This window comes from Penicillium crustosum (genome assembly GCF_028827405.1).
Source record: "Penicillium crustosum strain IBT 35664 chromosome Unknown utg000002l_segment0_segment0, whole genome shotgun sequence".
Classification (NCBI taxonomy): domain Eukaryota; kingdom Fungi; phylum Ascomycota; class Eurotiomycetes; order Eurotiales; family Aspergillaceae; genus Penicillium; species Penicillium crustosum.
Genome location: NW_026623123.1, coordinates 4,817,789 through 4,834,562, shown reverse-complemented (window position 1 = coordinate 4,834,562; position 16,774 = coordinate 4,817,789). Strand labels below are relative to the sequence as shown.

Sequence of the window (16,774 nt, the reverse complement as noted above, 5' to 3'; positions counted from 1 at the left end):
AAGTATAAACCGTTGTAGAATAATTGGTTATAATGCTTACTAGGTATCGAATATAAAGCTCGATAACCGCCAGGTACATAGTTGATGTCTACGATATCGATATCGGAATCACATTCCCATTTAGGGTTTGTCCCAACGAAGACTAAGAGTCCTTTATCAGAACCGCAACTTCCCCGAGGCACAACATCCCTCAATATGCGAGGAATTGTACAGTTAACATTTATTAATGACAAAGAGGATATTCAATGGCTGAATTCAGGAAATGCGGCCAGGCACCGCCACCCGATCTTCACAGGTCTGCCTTCGATTCCAACTCTAATCGGCTAATTCTGACGATATTTGGCAGATGTCGAACGCCGAGATATGACCCTTGAGATCATCTCTTCTGTACCCGACCAGAATCCCGACCAGGCAATTGTTGATCTAGAAAGGTTCGACTCGGATATCAGTTGCTCAAACCCATCCTCGCTATTTCGGGGACCTTTTGGTGCTTTCAGATGCCCACAACCGCCGCAGCTTGAACCATCACCTTCCAATACAGATGAGCTGCCTCCATCCTTCCTTGACTGGTTCGAGCAGCTTGAGGAGCTGCCAATAGAGGAAGATTTTAATCAGTCAGTGTTCAGTCTGGACGCCCTAGATGCTCTGAATACAGACTACGGTGAGAGCTTGATCTCAGAAGAGCCCAGTCTAGAGCCACCTCAGAGCATTGGGGCGAATTTCCACGAGCTGAGTCTACCAGCAGAGCTCAATCCCTATGTATCCGTAGGTAATGTTGAGGGCTGGAGTCTGTTATCTCATTACAAAGACCGAATCGTCCCTTTAATTTCTCCTTTACGCCGTGGAAAGGAGACACCTTGGATGAGTCTGGTAATACCATGCGCGATGGGCACTGTGGCAGAACTGGTGCTTAATGGGTCTTCCAACCATGCACGGCTTGCTCTATTAAATGCTGTATGGAGCACAAGTGCCTTTCACTTGGGGAATAATTCAGTGGCTTGCCTTGAGTATTGGAAAGCCTCGGGGGGATTTACTTGACACGCGCTCAATACCACTTCCAAAGATGTATGGAAGAAAGCTGTATCTCAGCAACAAAGATGAGCAAATATAAGGAGATTCTGATGGCAATGCTCAGTCTTTCAAACGCGTTTGTACGACTTCGGTACAGATCTGCTGTACACAGCTAACATTCTCCCTCATACAGATGATAAAAGGCGACCCGGAAATGCGACGCGCCTATCTCGTCCAAACAGAAAAACTCATTTGTGTCAAGGGACTCAGCCAACCGGCGCTGTCAGCCAACAAAAGAGCATTGCACCACTGTTATGCCTATATGCGAATTATGGCCGAGACAACCTGCATTGCTGATAGATTGACCGTGATTCCCTCCGGGACAAGCGATACCTTGAGCGACAACACAATATATGGAGGTGACTTCCGTGTCTATCCCAATCTGATATTCTCGACAACCACAATGAGCATGGAAAAAGACCCAGGCATGGCACAACGTGATCTCCACCTCGCGATACCCGGCCGATGGAGCTCAACATTATTTCCCACACTATACGGAATCGATGAAATATTTCTCATGCTACTGTCCCAAGTGATCCGCCTTGCCAACGAGCGAGATTTTTCAATGATGTCTGCTGCAGCAGAAAGTCGACTCAGCCTGAAGGAATTTTGGACTCGAGCAAAGGGTCTGGAAAATGCTATCGATCATTTGCTATCCACTACAAACCCAAGCTGTGTTCAACCTTACGATGAAACCCTCTCAATAGTCATGACTGCAACAGCTCAAGCAATGTACACGGCATTATCAATTTTCTTCCATCGCCGAATATACGAAATTGATCCTATAATGCTCCAGGGCAAGGTCGCTGCAATTCGGGGCTACCTAATCCAAATTCAACAGGAGGAAAGCCATCAGAAGGATAGTAGCAATGCTGCGCTGATCTGGCCAGCTTTTATCACTGCTTGTGAGGCTGTTAGTCCTGAATTACAGGTGTTCTTTTCGTCATGGTTTGATAATTGTGCTCGGACGACAGCGTTGGTTCATGCATCAGTTGCTCAACAGATATTTGAGACAATATGGACCAAAAGACGCGATGTGAGCTTGTGTGGAGGAACATTTAGCTGGCCAGATATTTTACGGGATGGGGATATCAAGTTTATGTGTATATGATGTGTTACTGTTACCAGTACTTATGTTGTTTCTGTCGATAGACTGTGTATTAAAGAGCCTAGCAACAAAACATCTCTGGCCATCGCGGTTGAGGCAATCTGCCTTCGATGAGTTTCTCTCGTCAATGATCCAGTGGATTGTGAAGCAATATTTTCTAACAAGTTTTCCATTCCGATATAGCCTAGCTAGACCCGCAGGCTGAGCTCCACAGAATGACGTAGGAGGGTTGGCAATAGCTTTTTCAATGAAAGTTGATGTAATTGATAGGAACAAGGGCATCATACTGGGCAAGCGGGTCGAATAAAGTGAGGAGAGAAGAATAGGAAGTGCAAACTGTGTGGGTATATATAATTTCTTTCCAACGTTCTCGTGATTTCCTTTTTAGGATATAATACCTGAATTATTAGGCATCAAACTGAAAAAAAGCGGCAAGGCCTGAGCACTAAAACGGAAAGGGAAAGCGAACCAGTCACAGAGGAAATCATGTACACATAGGTATGTACTACCCGACCACTGGTTATTTATTGAGTTTAATATACGGAACAAAAGAGGGGAGAAAGAAACAAAGAGGGGAGAAACTCTCGGGGGAAGGGATACATATATGAAGTGTCTGTATGGAGTACGTCTACTTTGTGTAGCCCCCTTGCCAACGCCTATAGCTATGCAGAATGTTGAAACTATATGCTTTAAACGTTGTATGGTTTATAATTTATATGGACATGCCATACAGAGTATACCTAATTTCAAGATTTCTAGGGGGTTGTTGTTAAGTACGGAGCATATAGGAGGTACAATAATCGGGTCGTCGAACGCGGCCACCAGGCGGTGTCCGGGTTCCCGGGCGTAATCTCAACCCGGGCGTAATCTCACTTTTCTCCATTCCACCTTCTTCATTAATTCACTACACCCCCAATTCTCTATATTATGTCTCAAGAATTAGAAGCCCGCATCTCTAATGCCTTATCAGCATGCTCTGCTACCCAGAAACCTAACGTTTCAGCGATCGCCCGAGAATTTGGCATTACGTCTAGTATACTGAGGGGCCGCCTCAAAGGTCATAAGTCTAGAAACGATCGTATCCCAACCAACAAAGCATTAGACCCCGAGCAAGAGAAGGCATTAATTCTATGGATTGATACCTTGGACCAGGCCTATTCTCCCCCGACCGCAGGGCAAATTCAGGCTGCTGCTCTACAAATTGTTCGACGTTATGAACCCGCCCGCACGCTCGGAAAAAACTGGGTGTACGACTTTATCGCCCGTCTACCTTCACGCTTTGAGACTATTAAGCAAAAGCCGATGGAAAAGGCACGATATGAAGTCTGTGAACCTGGTTATATTGTTTCTTGGTACGATCGCCTACAAATTACGCTCAAAACCTACGGAATTGCACAGAAGAATCTATACAATTTCGACGAAACTGGGTTTCGAATTGGCGAAGGTAAGGCCCAGAACGTTGTTTCAGCCCGGGGAAATTCCAAAAATAATACCGGCGGACAAGCTGAATCCCTTACTGGTATCGAATGCGTCTCGGCCGATGGTTGGGTTATGCCACCGTGGTTTTTAGTTAAGGGTCAATTCCATATGGAGAGTTGGTTTATCAATACTAACTTACCCGACGACTATACTATATGGCCAACCCTAAACGGCTGGACCGATGAGATTATTAGTTTTGCCTGGATTCAGGTCTTCGACGAATTCACATCTTTCCGTGTTAAAAAAGGGGAATATCGTCTTCTTTTAATGGATAATCATAGTTTACACTTGACCTATGATTTTATTGAATTTTGTTGGAGAAAACGAATTATCCCCTATTGTTTTATCCCACACACAATACATGGCTGCCAACCGCTCGATGATACACCATTTCAAGTGCTTAAGCATTATTATAAGAAGTATAATAATGAGGAAGCCTTTTGGGGTGGTGATGCGCGGTCAAAGGCAAATTTCTTCGCGGGAATCTACGATGTCCGGACGTCGGCACTTACAACGCGTACTATTCGATATGGATTCCGCGAAACTGGTATTTGGCCTATGGATTCTAATAAAGGCCTCACCAAACTTGGTATTTCGACTGAGGATAATGATCTACCTATGATACCCGGTTTTATTATTTATGATATTGCTTCCGGAACTACACCACCACTATTATCAAGCTCACTGCCTAATACCCCGCCCGAGACAGTACGAAAATTGAGAAAGGCAAGCACTAAGGTTATAAAGCATATTCAAAATGACTCGACAATCTCCCCGAAGGTGCGACAAAGCCTCTCTCAGATACTAGCGGGTGGCCTCGTTCTCGCTAAGGTCGGGGCTCAGTTTGCGGAAGACAACGTGCGAATTCTACGGCGCAAGAAGCGGTCTAATACAGCTAAGACTAAACGAAGGCTTCCGGAAATGGGCCCTCGTTTGGTTAAGGATTGTAAAAAGCACATAAATGATCGGGTTGATAAGGAAAGGCTACAATCATTCAATCGTTCGAAGAAAGCCTGGCGGGATGCAGCTATTTTAAAAGCAATTGCCGACGGAGAAATCGAGGATATAGGGCAAATTGGGTCAGATCATGATGAAGAGAGGCCTCGGGAATGGATTGATGATCTTTATTGTATTGATTTAGAAGGCGATGCTATTTAAATTCAATGAATTATTTGGTGGAATGGAGAAAAGTGAGATTACGCCCGGGTTGAGATTACGCCCGGGAACCCGGACACCGCCTGGTGGCCGCGTTCGACGACCCGATTATATGATTACAACCTTGGAAAGTACTAGACCACCAAGACTGGCCCAGGCTCACTATGATTAGTCAGATGTTAGGGCCAGACCCCTGCAATTAACGTATCCTACAATTCAACAATTTTTTTCATATACCCCGAATAAGAACATCTAGAAATGGCTATTTTGTCAGCGCATGATATATTGGAGAGTCGAAGACCGGAATCTATCGCGTCTCGGCGTATTCCGCCAACGAATCATTAATGATATTTGTAAGAGCTCCCCGTTATGGCTTTCCCCGCACGCCCCGGATTTTTCTCTGCATGGCCAATGATAATGTAAAGAAATCTAAGGTCGCGTCATATTCTTATATTTTTTCCGTTTAAGCTAGCATATCGTGGAAACCTGCCCCAAAATATAGAAGCTGTTTAATATGCGACCGGTCATTGGATCCACACGGTGTACCACGCGGTGTACCATTTAAACTGCGGGGGTGTCCTCTTCTCCCGTTTCTTCCTCTTCATATTCCCCGTTTCATTTTCCATAACAATTTCATCATGAGTGAATGTCCTGTTGCACATAAGAAGAGCAATGTTGCTGGAGGTGGCACCCGGTATGATCCCTAACTTTCTTGTCTCGGCAAATTCCAGATAACTACCTACCCCTTTTGGTTCCAAATACTGATTTTATGCTCCAGCAACACTGACTGGTGGCCTAATGCCTTGAAGCTGGGTATTCTTCGCCAGCATACTGATGCCACAAACCCTCAAAGCAAGGACTTTGATTATGCCGCGGCTTTTAAGACCCTCGATTACTGGGGCCTCAAGAAGGACCTCCACGCCCTTATGACTGACTCTCAAGAGTTCTGGCCTGCCGACTTTGGTCATTATGGTGGTCTCTTCATCCGCATGGCCTGGCATAGCGCTGGAACATACAGAGTTTTCGATGGACGCGGTGGTGGTGGCCAGGGCCAGCAGCGTTTTGCACCATTGAACTCTTGGCCCGATAATGTCTCCCTTGGTAGGTTTCCATCGACAAATGAGCTGATATTTATATCATACTGACATTATCTTCTAATTTCAGATAAGGCCCGCCGACTACTTTGGCCCATCAAGCAGAAGGTGAGTCCTATTCACTTACACGCTTACATAATGTTTTCCATACTAATTCTGGTACTTAGTACGGCAGCAAAATCTCGTGGGCAGATCTTCTGCTTCTAACGGGCAATGTTGCCCTAGAATCTATGGGTTTCAAGACATTCGGATTTGCTGGAGGTCGTCCCGACGTCTGGGAAGCTGATGAGTCGGTGTACTGGGGAAGTGAGAACGTTTGGTTTACTAATGCGGCTCGTTATGAGGCCGAGACCGCGGAGGAGAAGGCTAAGCAGAGCGATATTAAGACTCGAGACCTCGAAGACCCGCTGGCCGCGGTCGTCATGGGTTTGATCTATGTCAACCCTGAAGGTCCTGATGGAAACCCCGACCCTGTCGCTGCTGCCAGAGATATCCGTATTACCTTCGCTCGTATGGCTATGAATGACGAAGAGACCGTCGCCTTGATTGCTGGAGGTCACACCTTCGGAAAAACACACGGTGCTGCCCCCCTCCCGGTAATGTTGGAGAGGAGCCCGAAGCTGCTGGCATTGAGTCACAGGGCCTAGGATGGCACAACAAGCACGGCTCTGGAGTAGGCCCTCATGCTATTACCAGTGGTTTGGAGGTGACCTGGACCAGTACTCCTACTAAATGGAGCAACACCTTCTTGGAATATCTGTTCAAGTTCGATTGGGAGTTGACCAAGAGTCCCGCTGGTGCTAACCAGTGGGTCGCCAAGAATGCGGACGATATCGTCCCCGATGCCTTTGACTCAAGCAAGAAACACAAGCCTCAGATGCTGACCACCGATCTCTCTCTGCGTTTTGATCCCGCTTACGAGAAGATCTCCCGTCGTTTCCTTGAACACCCTGATGAGTTTGCCGATGCATTTGCCCGTGCGTGGTTCAAGCTGCTGCACCGTGACATGGGTCCTCGCGCTCGCTGGCTGGGTCCTGAGATCCCTAAGGAGGTCTCTCTGTGGGAGGATCCCATTCCTGCTCCCACATACGCTCTGATCGACACTGGCGACATCATCGCTCTCAAGAACGAGATTCTCTCATCCGGCATTGAGCCCACCAAGTTGATTGCCACTGCCTGGGCATCTGCTTCTACCTTCCGTGGTGGTGACAAGCGTGGAGGCGCCAACGGTGCCCACATCCGTCTTGCTCCCCAGAAGGATTGGGATGTCAACAACCCAGCCCAGTTGCAAGAAGTCCTCAGCTTGTTGGAGAACATCCAGAGTCGCTTCAACAGTGCCCAGAACGGCGAAAAGCGCGTCTCGGTAGCTGATCTAATTGTGCTTGCTGGATCTGCCGCCCTTGAAAGGTCCGCGGGTATCCCCGTTCCCTTCACCCCTGGCCGCAACGATGCCACCCAGGAGCAAACGGATGTCGACTCATTCGGCTGGCTCCGGCCCTTCGCCGACGGTTTCCGCAACTACGGCAACTCGACTCGTCGTGTCCGCACCGAGCAGCTCCTCGTCGACAAAGCACAGCAGCTGACCCTCTCCGCTCCTGAATTGACCGTCCTAGTCGGTGGTCTGCGTTCTCTGAACGCTAACTGGGACGGATCCAAGCACGGTGTCTTCACCTCCCGCCCTGGCCAGCTGAGCAACGACTTCTTCGTCAACTTGCTCGATATGAACACTGTCTGGAAGCCAACTAGCGATGACAGCGAGCTGTTTGAAGGTTTCGACCGCAAGACTGGTGCCAAGAAGTGGTCTGCTACCCGTGTTGACCTGATCTTCGGTCACCATTCTGAGCTCCGTGCTCTTTCTGAGCTGTATGGCAGCTCCGATGCCCAGGATAAGTTTAAGAAAGACTTTGTTGCTGCCTGGGACAAGGTTATGAATTTGGACCGTTATGATATCCCCTGTTTCCCTGCTACTGGCCGTCCTCGCCTGTGAATAATTTGTCGATTACTATATCATATTCTCTAGTGTTATTTAGCTGGATTATGAATCAAGATTGTAGCTTCATTATGATACCATCATTCGAATACTCAATGCATTGGCTAATCTGGCACGTAGTATGTCCCCCTAGTCTGCATATAAAACGAAAAAAATTATTTAACCTTAGTATTACTGGCGGAGTAGTAGATTATAATAAACCTAATTTTTAGTAATAAAATAATCAACTGGCAGTAGCTATAAATACTTATAAGAATATAGATATCTACTCCGTACTCCGTAGTGTTGATAGCGATGAATTATGGGGGAAAGCTCTGAGGTTCATGCGGAGAAATCTTGAAATCGAGATAATTTCATTTCGACCAGGTGTGTCTTTGGCATGCACTGCCTACCTACTCAACTAGGATGCGTTGGCAGCCAATAGTGTTCAGCCAGGGGCTGTTCTCCTGGCTTCTTCGGTTCTTTTAGTCCAAGGAACTGAAATATAAATAGTGGTCCATGGATCTTCACATTCATGACTCGCTTTCACTATCCAAGGCCTGCTCGAAAATATGACACGCAATTCAATAAACATCGAATTGCTTCAAGCAGAAGTTGACGAAAATGATCAGAGTTTCTTTTGCCTCCTAGTCAACGGTCGGAACATAAAATATGTCAGTATAAACCCTGGTCTCTATAGTGCTGACGATATGTGTTTCGGCCCTTCACTGGTTTCACTTCTACCTACTCTATCCGCTGGAGATTGGAATGATGGACTGATGGCCATAAATGAAACCGAGATGTGTTTCTGAAAGAGCTTGAACATTTACCAAGTTCCATAGAGGATTTATCGTGTCGAGAGGGAGGGCTCCTTTGAACAGCTTTTGCTGCCTATTGTCCGAGCGGTCCGCGGTCTAAATGGACAGAGTGATGTGAGAAGACTACTTTGTGCGTGGTTCCCCAGCTCGCCTACTCTTTGAAAAGTAATTGTATTGATTTGCTATCTCTCCACCACGCCGTTGGTTCCCGCAGGAGTGACCCCATTTTCGTTTAACGTTCGTTGTACTCCCAATTTTATAGGTAGGGATCCGTAGGGCTAGGTGGAGATTCAGGACTGCCAATAAAATAAACCATATATGCCTTCAAGAATGCAAGGGCTTTAAATTAGATGCGACTGAGCGTTGCATCTACTTTCTACGGTAGCATTTAGCTGAAATTTTGGATAAGCGGTACGTGCCACGGTTCACCGTGAATCTATACATAAATTTTTCTTGTACTTGAAGACGGAGTACTCCGTCCTTCGTACTTCGTGGAGAAGGTTTCATATGCAGTACTACGCTTTGACCCCTCTAGAGCTCTTCCAACGCCTGGGTAGGTGACAAGCCTCAGGCAGCATCAACGTCAACCTTTGGAATCCCCATTATCTTCCTTCTCTTTATGACCTACCCCATATATCTTCAGCTCGATCATGAGTTCATTATTTGCAATACCTGAATTCATCTATGTGAGGCCTGGGTTCCTATTACGGCGCGCCACTAGCGAAAAAAAATGTGATCAGTGCACAAATTCTGGTTGGGTTTCTTTGTTTGAGATCCCGAGAATCCCTGTTTGGCGCGCCGATAGCCTCTCGACATTCGACCCTTCGTTTGCTGTGTCCAATGAACTCTTCAACCAATATGATTAAGGGGAGGGGCAACTGCGATTCTCATATTTCCAGCGATCATTACCACCAATGGCCGATTTGGAATCCCCATTCGATCATTGATTGTCTATTGAACCGGAATATCTGGCCTAGATCCCCGTGTGCTAGCATCATAGAGCGCATTTACCGCATTTTCTCTCATTTATGCGACGGGGCATGACTCGGCAGTGGCACGATCCACCCTTGACACCAACAGTCAACCTTATCCTGTCCCATCCCGTGCACTAAGATGAGGCGACTAAGGCGAGTCACCATGGTATCTATCAGCCAAGTGGGACCTGCGTCCTAGCTGTGATCAATATATCCTTCTCTTCTCCCACCGGTTGATTTATTCGCGTCGTCCAGCTCATTCACACCCAATGGACAACCCGATGACCAACCTCTCTCCGGAGGCGAGTCGCCTTCTCATTTCCAATCTGGGGACCGTCGAGATAGTGTCCATGTTCGCAATCTCATCGTGGAACGCAGTTGAAGTTATGATTGCCACACTTGAGAAGTTCAAAAAGTATCGTGGGCTATACTTCTGGAGCATGCAAATTGCCGCCTGGGGAATCTTGTTACATTCCGTACCAGGTCAAATTCGCTATGTCAACCTAGCCTCTAGCCTTTCTGTGTCAGTCCCGTTTGTCATTGGCTGGATGTGCATGGTAACTGGACAAGCGGTAATGCTATGGTCAAGACTGCACCTGATTGTGTCTGATGTCCGCCATGTTCGATGGGTCCTATGGCTCATCATAGCCAATGTTTTCGTTCTCCACATTCCCATGGCAGTCCTATTCTTTCTCGGTGATCATAATATACCACTCGGCCGCACAGCATACATCTACGACCGTTTCCAGGCAGTGGGATTCGTCGGCCAAGACACATTAATGTGTGCCATCTACGTCCGCGAATCACTCCGAGCGCTCAAGCCCGTCTTCGAATCCAAAGGTCCCCAAGGGCGAAGAATCATCTACCGAATCTTCTTCGTCAATGTCATCGGCATCTTACTCAACGTATTAATCATTTTCGCCGAATTCCATAAGCACTACTTCGTCACCTGCACAAGGACAGTCATCTACAGCATCAAGCTGAAACTCGAATTCCTCGCCCTAACGCAGCTCCGAGACCTGACACGCACTTACTCGTGCACTTTGTGCCAAGGGGCTCATGGAAATGTGAGTAGTTCAGCCGACATCAATATCTTCGACATGCTCGCAGCTAGTTCCCCATCGCAGGATACCGAGGCGCAAACTACCTCCGATTCTACAAATACTATGTCCCCAACGCCTCATTCCGCACGCACCGGGACCTTCGATTTCCACGAGGCAATGCGCCAGACAATGTCGACTGTGAACTCTGATGAGTCACAGGAAGGTGCTCGGACTCGGATGCACTCGTCTGATACGCATTCTACAGTTGAAATGACCTTACTAGAGCGCCCGAAGTAACACCAGATGTTGGTGATTTACGGGGGACATAATTTTGCGCATTGTACACACTACAAGATGAACTTCGACTGGGGATAGTCGAACCATCACTGGGCGGCCACTTTTTTTTTTGCATTATACCCTTGTCGCCATCAAAATGTTTGTTGTTTTATGTTTTATTATACTTTAATTGGTATTAAAATTTTTGTGTTGTAATAATGTTGACGGTAACATTGCCGCCTCGGGAAGTGATCGGCTCCCGGATTCCAGGGTGAGTTAGTCACCCCGCCGCCCTAAGCTGCCCACTGAGCGACCCTGAGCTGCTCAGTGAGCAACCTGATCGCTCACCCCGGTGCTCTCCCTTCACCCTCCGTCTTGCCTTCTAGCTTTCGCCTGCTCCGATGGTAACCGCACTGCCTACCGGTGTTCCTGGGAGTTCTGGTCTGGAGATGACGTATTCCCACGTCGCTACAGTGACTTGCTGTCCTCTTCGAACTTTCCATCGGTTGACTCGATCCCTTCGGTTTGCATGAGATATTCAGTACCACCTCACCTCTACACCCTCTCATACGTTCTCTCGCTAACGCTGCCGACACCACCCAGCAAACGATCCACAAAAATTCACCGTTGTCCTCGTTCCTCCATTTACTGTGCCAATTTGATCCCAGGAACAACATTCGCACCAGCCTTCGGGCAACCTCTTTTTGTGTGGTATACCTAGGTCTCGAACAACTCGCCGCGCCGTGTGACGCAAGTCGACGACATCGGCTGACGGATCTAGTTTAGTTTCGGGCTAGATATCTGCCACTGTGAATGAATTAAGCTAGCATTCCTAGGAACCCTTTCCTATAACTGATCCCTCGCACCTAGAAATGGCTCTGCGATTGGCTGCAGCGAATACTGGGGCCTTGTCGATAGATCCAGAATCTATGCCGATTCTGTCAACAATTCGCTGCTCTATCTCACGGGCTGATTGAAACGATGAATCGAAACAAATAAATAGTCCCAACTATCCCTCCTTTGCAGCGTTTGTTTGAAATATCATCGAACGTGAATTTTACTGCCTCCTGCTTTGATTCCCATTCATTCAGAACCTCTTGAATCTACCTACCATGGTAACGCTGAACCATCAACGATTTTGGCAGCCATTACCAAGAGCTTCAGTGAGACGCTCTTCAACCGGCTCAGAAACCCAGACTACCGATGTAGTGAGGCAATCGGACGCCCCAGAAGAAAGAAATGAAGCAGACTACACCCTGGGGTGTAATGTGCCACAAGAAGAACGCAGTACATTGAGTCTCGGTAAGACATATTTTAAACACCCTCCTCCCATGCCCCTTGGAATTAATACGGTCTCTCCAATCCTAGAACCCGGCGAGCCCCCTCGAGCCAATTCGCCTGAACTCTATCTCAATGATGCAGCATCAGCCGCTGGAAATTATCCTGACTACCCCGAGGAAGTCGCTCTTTATCCTTCCTCCCGAGATACTGCCTCCGTGACTGGCTTAGAAGGCCCTGGTACGACGAGAGTCTTCGATGTCTTTGAGGACGATGGCACCAGACAAAGCGATGGGGGGTATTACAGAGATTGTAATCCAAACGAAAGGAAGCGAGCTTTGGAATATTCAAAAACATCCTCTCCGAAACGATGCCGGCACCGGACTTCTACGGTCACAAATGCGAACAAGCCGCGAGGAAGACGAGCACATAAACCAGGAGCCGGAAATTCGCCAAGCGAAATCACAGAGGGCGATTCCGCGGGCAATCTTGCAGGCCTAAGGAATGCGATCGGATATTTGAAGCGCGCTTACAGTGTAGTCACTGCTGAGGCCAAATTTTCTGACGACCTCACGGGTGCAGGAATTCTCAAAGAGAATCTTGCAGTGCTTCAGCTTGCAACAAAAACGCTACAACACGCATACGGCATCATCGCAACAAGCACCACAGCAATGGAAAATTCAGTGCGAGAGGCTACGACTGTAAAACCACGGCCAGGTTTTACCCGCAGGAAGTGGACCCCCGAAGATGGGCGTCGACTCTTGAGGTTGAAAGACTCTCAAAAGCTGTCATGGAGTAGTATTCGCGATTCGTTCCCCGAAAGAACTATGAATGCACTCAGGAGCCAATACTCTCGGGAGACTTCCAAGCATTTGGAAGCTTTTTCGAGTAAGGAGAGCCAATCGGTCAGCGCTGGTCGGCAACCAAAGTACACATCAAAGATCCGAAGAAGCCCTAGGCTAGGCAAACCTCACCAGGTCAAAAGTATGAGGAGCGAAGTCGAGCACCACCGAAGGTATCCCTCGCGTGCAAGGAATCATTGCGGTGATAATGCATTGAAGTTGGATTCCATTGATCCCCGACTCCGTGACCTCGGTAATGCCTAAGTCCGCCCCACTGTATTTTTTTCTGGTGGTAAGACCGGCATAGGATGTTTGGACAGCAATATATCTTCTGCAAATGCGAATTACGGTCAATGCTACAATGTGATTAGAGCAGAAGGTTCTGTTTCCGGAGTTCTTTATGTAGATACCGAGCCTATATTCAACGAGTTGAGACTTCTTGCACCGATTACATGATACGGTTTTTTGGTGCAGTAGAAGTCCGTATAGGGACCTGCTAGAGCTTACGTAGTGTAGAGACTGGTATGATCTCTTCAATATGCACAACAAATATAGGTCAAAATCTTCTACCTTCCAAAATTGGCGCTAGAGACTTATACCTACGAACTGATTTTGGAAGGCGATTGACTACAAAGAATTATGCAGCAAACGAAATGTATATGCATTGAAAGGTGACATTCGAGCTGGCCGTGAACCTCTCACGTGTTTTTATTAGCTTCCAATAATAGCAGATATCGTCAACTATCTCTACCGAGATGTAACGCGCAGAATGAAAGGTTGTTTGCGATCCTGGGAACACTTAGCCTCCTGGGAGTGCTAATAGTCGCTGTCAGGGATATACTTTAAGCATAAAGGATGCATGGAGATGATCTGCGGGACCCACATTGTGCATATGGGTTCCCCTGAACGCGAGGAAGCCTGTATCTAGAGTCAGCTATAATTGTTCACCATATTGGTTATTCATGACAAGACACTTCCATCTATACGTATACGAGAGACCCTCGCAGTCGCTCTCAGGAACACAGTCCAAGTCTCCCAGAAGCTGATCAAATGCATCCACGCTTTCACTTCGTAAGACTCCTTGAGTTCCGGGTTCTTCCTAACCCAATTTGAAATAATGCTCATGAGAAGCTTATCTGCGGTTATTTAAAATAATGCCTCTCATGGTAGAAGTGTTTCAGAATATACATATCAAGAATCTATGGAGTAGGTTCATATTTAGGTTTTTATTAATCCTTCAGCAGAGACATGGGCCTGTGCTCCCCTTGAGGACTTTGCCCCTGATATTTAATGGCTAGCTCGTCCATCTTCATTTGAATCGGCTCAGGGTGATTTGACTCCTTGTTCTGTGAGCGTCCAATAAACTTGAATTAACGAGTGAAAACAAGAGGAGCAGCTTACTATTTGTTCTGTAGATAGAGGCCACTCTTTGGCGTTCGAAGTCAACGTGTATAGTTGGCCTGTCTTCTTCATTCGGAGAACGAAGTGGATGTCGGCATCACATTCTGTACAATACTCGAAAATCTTCTTTAATAGTGTCTCCCTCCTTCTCAGACTTTTTTGATTTCCCCTTCTGGCATGAGATGTTTTGAACTTGCTGTTGGCGATATTTGTAGGCAATGATATGTTTACCACCGGAGAGGGTTCCATTTGAATTCTATCCGCTGGCATCGGTCAGGCTGTAAATACTTTTTGTTACCTAGGATATGATTTAATATAAGGTGCATAATGTCTCTCCGGCTCAACTAACAACGACAATGACATTTATTAGAATTGATTTGTGTTGATAGATGGATCCTGTGGTAAAGCAACTTAAGCTGTCATGTCTTCAACGCCCATGACTTCCGACTTGACCAAGCAAGTACCCGTTGAATTTGAACTTCATTTAGCAAAAATCACTTAAACGAGGGCCATAAAACCATACTATTATCACTTTAAGGGTTTATATTAGCTCAGATTGAAGATAGGAAGTGACAGAAAGGCAAAGATCGAGCCCCATTTGAGGTCAACCATCACCTGCTCTCATGTTCGGTAGATAACGTTCAAATAGCACTTGTATGTACAGTACCATAAGGACGTGTAAATAATCTTCTAGATTGAGCTGATATCCAGGGTCCTGTTCTCTATAGAGATATGACTGCTTGTATGTAATGCCATGTGCCTGTGCTATTGCTATCCATGTCACCATGTGTCCTCTTGGGTAGACTCTAGAAAATTGGTCTGAAGAGCCACATTAGAATACTCAGGATTAATAATCACCTATTGCTACTAGAGCATTCTGCAAAAATACCATCTTGGAAATCATGATTGTAGCCCCTTCACTGTGATTCACAAGTTTAATTCCGCTGGTCTTGCCTTGAATAGATTGCATGTCAGAAAATTATTCCGCAGTGACAGCAGATTCTATTAAATGACAGTTATTCAAGTGGCAAGCCACTATTTGAGATAGATAACGCCAAACTTGAGTTTCTATAACCTCTCACCAGAGGTAAGCGAAGTGGGATGGAATGGTTTGACGCGTCAAACTTTTAGCACAGCCTAGGCTGCACTGTATTCAGAATGTACTGGAAATCCGGTATCGATTGTCATTTGTGTATCGTGATTTCCACTCTCGTGCGCATTACTGGCATAGCCACAGCGCTGGTAAGCTCAGCCACAATTATATAGATTACCCCCCTCGTCTGTAATGGGAAAACCCGTATCGCTGTGTTCGATACACAATTTCGGTACCAACTTCAGCCTGGTTCATACCATATTGCAACGTTGAACGTGGCCACACTACACATTACGATTGCCTCTGAAAATGGGGTCTAATTTCGTAGCAAACCACTATGCCTCTGGACTGTACTTTGGATGAGACGTTATGACCTACGCCAATGCCTCTGTTGCCGCCCGCATTTTATTTTCATGTATTCTATCCAGAGCGAACCGTTCCTAGGGATGCCCATCAGAATTGGTCATGAATTCGTATACTTAGTTCGTCTGTCAATCTAGTGTATGTCTCTCTATGTTATCTCCAAAAGAGAAATGATGTTCATCGTGAATCAGCAAGTCACCTCGTCTTTTCGAGTTATCTTTTACTACAAGTTAATTTTCCACTGCGCTGTAAATACCAATCTTGTCCCGGCCCATTGCATCACCAACTCCAAACCCTTGGTGTACAACTTTCGAGAACATTCCCATCATTCCAAGGGGCAAATCAAGGTGTGTAATATTGCCATGCCACATCAATTCTGGCGACCTGACTGGCATCTGGCCGAGCTTTCCATACATCTTTAGCCCAGTCAGATGGGGCTATTGGTCTTGTAAGTCGTCCGTTTGCTTCTAATTTAGTGCTGTTGAGAAATCGGAAGCTTCATTTAAACATGTTCTTCGAGATTTATTCGATGTGTCACTAGGGATTGAATAAACGGGGGAGGTGGACAAGGGGCTATTCAAAACCGTTGAAGTTGGGGGTGTTGAAGAGCGTTAGAAGAGACATATCCCCAATTTTCCCGAGGCCCCCAGAATCGAACGCCTCTCTGGCCCTCCCGAGAGGCACTAAAGGCGAGGGGAGCGTTGAAAGTTGAGGGACACATCAATGACGACTTTGGCATCTTCCTTGTGGCGTTGAACTAGGATTGCTTGGATTTGGGGGTAACCAAACCTTTGAGAATTCAGATAAGTG

The 16,774-nt window shown here is 46.6% G+C and overlaps 6 protein-coding genes across 6 annotated transcripts; all 6 read left to right on the top strand.

Moving 5' to 3' along the window:
* Positions 1-195: 195 nt before the first annotated feature.
* On the top strand, positions 196-2,182 carry N7487_005322 (uncharacterized protein; the record flags this gene model as incomplete). Its single annotated transcript, XM_056873069.1, has 3 exons — positions 196-295; positions 347-765; positions 1,205-2,182. 3 exons carry the CDS (start codon positions 196-198, stop codon positions 2,180-2,182), a joined length of 1,497 nt encoding a protein of 498 aa, XP_056730789.1.
* A 924-nt stretch (positions 2,183-3,106) lies between these two features.
* On the top strand, positions 3,107-4,816 carry N7487_005321 (transposase; the record flags this gene model as incomplete). Its single annotated transcript, XM_056873068.1, has 1 exon — positions 3,107-4,816. One exon carries the CDS (start codon positions 3,107-3,109, stop codon positions 4,814-4,816), a length of 1,710 nt encoding a protein of 569 aa, XP_056730788.1.
* Positions 4,817-5,433: 617 nt separating this feature from the next.
* Positions 5,434-7,894, top strand: cat2 (bifunctional catalase-peroxidase Cat2; the record flags this gene model as incomplete). The annotated part of the gene is given in 5 exon segments (XM_056873067.1): positions 5,434-5,507; positions 5,592-5,914; positions 5,978-6,015; positions 6,075-6,503; positions 6,518-7,894. 5 exon segments carry the CDS (start codon positions 5,452-5,454, stop codon positions 7,892-7,894), a joined length of 2,223 nt encoding a protein of 740 aa, XP_056730787.1. The 5' UTR covers positions 5,434-5,451.
* Positions 7,895-9,937: 2,043 nt separating this feature from the next.
* On the top strand, positions 9,938-11,008 carry N7487_005319 (uncharacterized protein; the record flags this gene model as incomplete). The annotated part of the gene is made up of 1 exon (XM_056873066.1): positions 9,938-11,008. One exon carries the CDS (start codon positions 9,938-9,940, stop codon positions 11,006-11,008), a length of 1,071 nt encoding a protein of 356 aa, XP_056730786.1.
* A 1,091-nt stretch (positions 11,009-12,099) lies between these two features.
* On the top strand, positions 12,100-13,371 carry N7487_005318 (SANT/Myb-like DNA-binding domain-containing protein; the record flags this gene model as incomplete). The annotated part of the gene is made up of 1 exon (XM_056873065.1): positions 12,100-13,371. One exon carries the CDS (start codon positions 12,100-12,102, stop codon positions 13,369-13,371), a length of 1,272 nt encoding a protein of 423 aa, XP_056730785.1.
* Positions 13,372-15,666: 2,295 nt separating this feature from the next.
* Positions 15,667-15,921, top strand: N7487_005317 (uncharacterized protein; the record flags this gene model as incomplete). The annotated part of the gene is made up of 2 exons (XM_056873064.1): positions 15,667-15,750; positions 15,775-15,921. 2 exons carry the CDS (start codon positions 15,667-15,669, stop codon positions 15,919-15,921), a joined length of 231 nt encoding a protein of 76 aa, XP_056730784.1.
* Between the last annotated feature and the right edge of the window lie 853 nt (positions 15,922-16,774).